General features: G+C 52.8%; 1 protein-coding gene across 1 annotated transcript; it reads left to right on the plus strand.

Moving 5' to 3' along the window:
- The first annotated feature begins 538 nt into the window (after positions 1 to 538).
- On the plus strand, positions 539 to 1847 carry LOC123451003 (probable galacturonosyltransferase-like 1). The gene has a single exon (XM_045128018.1). It carries the CDS (start codon positions 599 to 601, stop codon positions 1643 to 1645), a length of 1047 nt encoding a protein of 348 aa, XP_044983953.1. The 5' UTR covers positions 539 to 598; the 3' UTR covers positions 1646 to 1847.
- Positions 1848 to 4672: the final 2825 nt, after the last annotated feature.

Below are 4672 nucleotides of genomic sequence, written 5' to 3' on the forward strand. Positions count from 1 at the left end.
ACTTAGTTAAAATATGCCCAAAATATAATGGATTTCGTTTGGTGTATTATCAAAATCCGTTGTGTTTGATGAAATCAATCCTGTTTATTCCAAAAATGTTTAAAATGTATATGGACAATGTTGGATGACCGTTCCCATATCAACGTTCATGGACTCGCTCCTTCCTGCTTGCGGACGGATATCGAGAGGAATTTGTCGACCGTCGTCCGAAATTCCTTTACAAATAAAATGGAAGATTGCACCATGCCATAGTATAGACCATAGTCGATATTGCACCATGCCATAGTATAGACCATAGTCGAACACGTAGACGTTATTTGACCTACCGGCATTTTCACCCAGTTTTCTTTTCTTTATACCATACCAAGCTACGCGCGCATGTTACACATTCAAACACGGTTTCCTGCCTTTCCCCGGTCCGTCCTAACCCGACTTCTCCAAGCCTTTGACCCAAAATTTGACAGCCCTCCCCTTTCCCGCACGCGCCCGTATAAAAACGCGGCCGGCCGCGCGCTCATGCCCATGCCCATGCCCATGCCCGCACACCGGCAACGCGCAGCCGCACACACCACCTTCTAAACCAAGCCAGCAGCCAGGCATGTCGCGCCTCCTCGCCCTCCTCCTCCTCTTCTGCGCGGCCGCCGCGGCCGCGCCCCTGCCCGGGTTCAGGGAGGCGCCGCACTTCACCAACTCCGCCTCCGCGCGCTGCCCGGCGCCGCTAGGCGCGAACGCGGACGGGGACGCGGACGCCGCATGCTCGCCGCGCGCGGCCGTGCACGTGGCGATGACGCTGGACGCGTCCTACCTGCGGGGCACCATGGCCGCGGTGCTCTCCGTGCTGCGCCACGCATCCTGCCCGGAGTCCGTCCACTTCCACTTCCTCGCCTCCGCCGGGTCGCCCGCGAGGACGGCGGAGCTGGTGGCCGCCGTGCGCGCGTCGTTCCCGTCGCTGGCGTTCCGGGCGTACCCGTTCGACGAGTCGCGCGTGGCGGGCCGCATCTCGGCGTCCGTCCGCGGCGCGCTCGACCGCCCGCTCAACTACGCGCGCTCCTACCTCGCCGCCACGCTGCCGCCGTGCGTGCGCCGCGTCGTGTACCTCGACTCGGACGTCGTGCTCACCGACGACGTCGCGCAGCTCGCCGCCACGCCGCTCCCGGAGGGCGCGGCCGTAGCCGCGCCCGAGTACTGCGGGGCCAACTTCACCGCCTACTTCACGCCGGGGTTCTGGGCCAGCCCGGCGCTCTCCCGGACATTCCGCGGCCGCCGCGCCTGCTACTTCAACACGGGCGTCATGGTGCTCGATCTCCCCCGGTGGCGGGCGGCGGGGTACACGGCGCAGATCGAGGGGTGGATGGAGCTGCAACGGCGGGTGCGCATCTACGACCTCGGCTCGCTGCCGCCCTTCCTCCTCGTGTTCGCCGGCCGGATAGCCGCCGTCGACCACCGATGGAACCAGCACGGCCTTGGCGGCGACAACTACCGCGGCCTATGCCGCGGCCTGCACGCCGGGCCGGTCAGCCTGCTGCACTGGAGCGGCAAGGGCAAGCCGTGGGACCGGCTCGACGCCGGCCGGCCGTGCCCGCTCGACGCCGTCTGGGCAAAGTACGACTTGCTCCGGCCGGACACCGGGATCGACAGCTTGTGATGATGATCGCGTTCCATCGAGCGCCAATCTTTTTTGATCGGATTGATTTGATTAGGAGATAGATCATCAGTTCAGCTCAGCTCCTTCTTTTGTTGATTCTTGTTGTCAACTTTCCTTATTAATTAGAGTGTTTGTGCAAGCTGAAACAAGTGTACATACTAGTGTTTACACCAACAATTAACGGAAATTGACGACTTAAATACTTTCTGTCCACTCAATTTTAGTAAGCAAGTAGTTGGACTGTGATCAAAATCACACAAAGCCAACTCAAAACAAATTGGGAAATGGCCAGTGGGTCTTGGGTCATGGTGCACCTGAATTAGAAAGAAAGAAATTACGAAAAAAATGCAAGTGTCTCTGAAGCTTTTTGAAAACAAATACTCTCTCATCAGTTTCAAAAACGCTATTATATTATGAAACGGAGGAAGTATAATCTAGTGTTATATTCTTATTAAAAAAATTAAATGTTTCACGATGGAATGACTTTGGTCGACTTTAGGGTACGAAAACAAAAGTGAAAAAACTAAAAAATAAATAAACAATGCCTTTTTTATAGTGTCGCATTTGTTTTCTTTCGCCCAGGATATCATGGAAGTCACCCCGGCATGAAACTTTTCACACGAGCCTAACGCTAGATCATGTTTATTTATTTCATGAAAGTTTCAGTGATTTTGTTACCATTTGTTCAATTATTTTCAGTTCGGATGCATTGGCACCCGATCGAGGCCCAATGATCCGTGCAAGGTCAAAGACCAGTTGGAAGAAAATTGCATAACGGAATTGTTTTTTTTTTCTTTGTTATGAATTGAATTAGCGTTGGTGTTCCTCAATATATAGTGGATGATATTTTGCTATCCCTTATAAACTATCTAAAAAGGTTGCTCAAGCTGATCCACATACTGTATGCAAGTTGCCCACTCACCTGATTGCTGGTTGCTACGCGCAATACGAAATAGTCTAGTGTTGGTAAGAATCCTACGACGAGCGGGCCGTGTCGGGTGACATTTGGCCTGCACTTTTTACTTTTGGTGGCTATGTAGTATAGCACCGTAGCGCTACCTTTTCCAATTACAGTGTCAACTCCACTTACGAATTTCTCCTCCTCTTTTCCTATTTGCTAGACTTGGACGAACACCATCCCTGTACTATCTCTAAGTCACGTATGGCCGTCGACCAAGAGGGGAAAAAAATCATGTACTCCCTTCGTTCTCAAATTTAAGTCATTTTTAAATAATAATTCATATAAATTACATACGGATATATAAACATATTTTAGAGCATATATTTATTCATTTTGCTTCGTATAGTATGTAGCGTGATTGCTTGGGTTCCATGCCGGGAGCAGACGATTGCCGGAACGCTAGTCCCTGACCCCTGTACGGCTAGCTCATGTGGCGATTTGAAATCCGTCTTGCAGCGTCGATGGCCGGAGCCGGCGTCGTCGCGCTCGAGTGGGGAGGCGGGCACGTAGATGGTGCCCGACTTCCCCAGCTCCGACCTAGCGTCCTCGCCCGGCACCGTTTTGTTGGGCCGACGTCGAGGATGACGACGAGGTGGAGGTCCTAAGAAGGCCGATGAGGGCTTGCCACCTAGAAGAATCGATGTGCAGGCTTCCTTGGCGTTACCCGTCTTCGACGACTTCCTTGTGGGACCGCGGCGGGTTGGGACACAGGCTGGCCGCAGATTCGGGGTCGAGGACGCCGACGTCCACCTCGCACTGTGCGATTGGCAGCCCTTGCGGCGGAGAGGGTTGCCCCCGTCGCGGTGCCCTCGTCGGAGTTGGTGACGATGGCTGTGGGGTCGCGACCGCCTGCCTTGGTTCCCGGGACGCATGCGAGCCTGCCCTGTGCGTCGGGGCGTCGTCGTCGCTCCTAGGCTCCTAGCGGCTGGAGCTAGAGGTCAGGGGGAGAACCCCCCCCACCCCTGGACCGGGCGGCTAGGGCTTCCCGACTGGGTCGGCCTGCTGATCGACGGGCGGCCTCGGGACGGCTACGACCCACTTTGTCCCCTAAGGGCCAGATGGCCCTGGCGTTAGCAAATCGGGCTTGGGCGCTTGCCCCGGCGGAACTGATGCGCTCGTTGTGAGCTCCGCACCGGTCATAGGTTGTGGTTGGTGGTGCGCCGGCTTCTCGGGCCTAAGTGACCCATTTCGGGTGCAACTCCAGACGCCTCAGCCCGTGCGCCTCCTCCCCTTGCCCTCGCGGTATCACCCCCTTCCCCCTCAAGCATGGGCCCTAGGCGAACCCCGTGTCACCTAGGTCAAGAGTTGGATTTGTTGTCCACCCCGCAAATGCCAACTTAAAATCGTAAAACACAACACGGATGGGGGAAAACTCCTTGCCAATCAGGTCGTAGAACCATCCATTCGTTGCTAGATTGAAAAAGGCAAAACGAAAGAACCACTAACCACATCAAGTTCGGTCTCATGCTTGTTGCTGTACCGCCTTAACATGGCGAAGTGATGCACGGTGATCCATCAGATGTGTATCGCAAAACACCATAGACTTCCTCCTTTGTCTTGTGCCATTCATAGCACTGGCGGAGCCAGGATTGGAGCAAGACCCGGGCCTAAATTATTTCTTTCCCCACAAAAGAAAAAACTTAACGCCCATAAAGCTTTTTATCTACCACAAAAGATATCCCATACCAAATATGGCTCAGTTGCACGAAAAAATTGGAATTCAACCTCAATGCTTAATGATATGTCAAAGTAGATAAAAATCTGTCTAAAACTACAAAGAATAGTATGTGATTAAAAAAGTACCAAATTAATGGTTTGCTTCATTAATGCCTCGCATGACCTCATCAACGGTGGAAGAAGAGCCAACACCATCAAGACATCAAAACAAAATTTCTTAAGAGAAGGCATAAACATCAATGAAACAATTATCATTGATACAAGTCTAAAAACTTACCACTTCGACGAGGTAAAAAGGCCTTTATGAGACCTATATGATTGAAATTGATATACAATATCATCATCATTAGTACTTGCAAATACATCTCGCTCAATATAGCAAACCATCC

This window comes from Hordeum vulgare, chromosome 4H (assembly GCF_904849725.1).
Source record: "Hordeum vulgare subsp. vulgare chromosome 4H, MorexV3_pseudomolecules_assembly, whole genome shotgun sequence".
NCBI classification, from domain to species: domain Eukaryota; kingdom Viridiplantae; phylum Streptophyta; class Magnoliopsida; order Poales; family Poaceae; genus Hordeum; species Hordeum vulgare.

Coding starts and splice junctions, on each gene's coding strand:
- LOC123451003 (XM_045128018.1), top strand. CDS start 599: ATGTCGCGCCTCCTCGCCCTCCTCCTCCTCTTCTGCGCGGCCGCCGCG.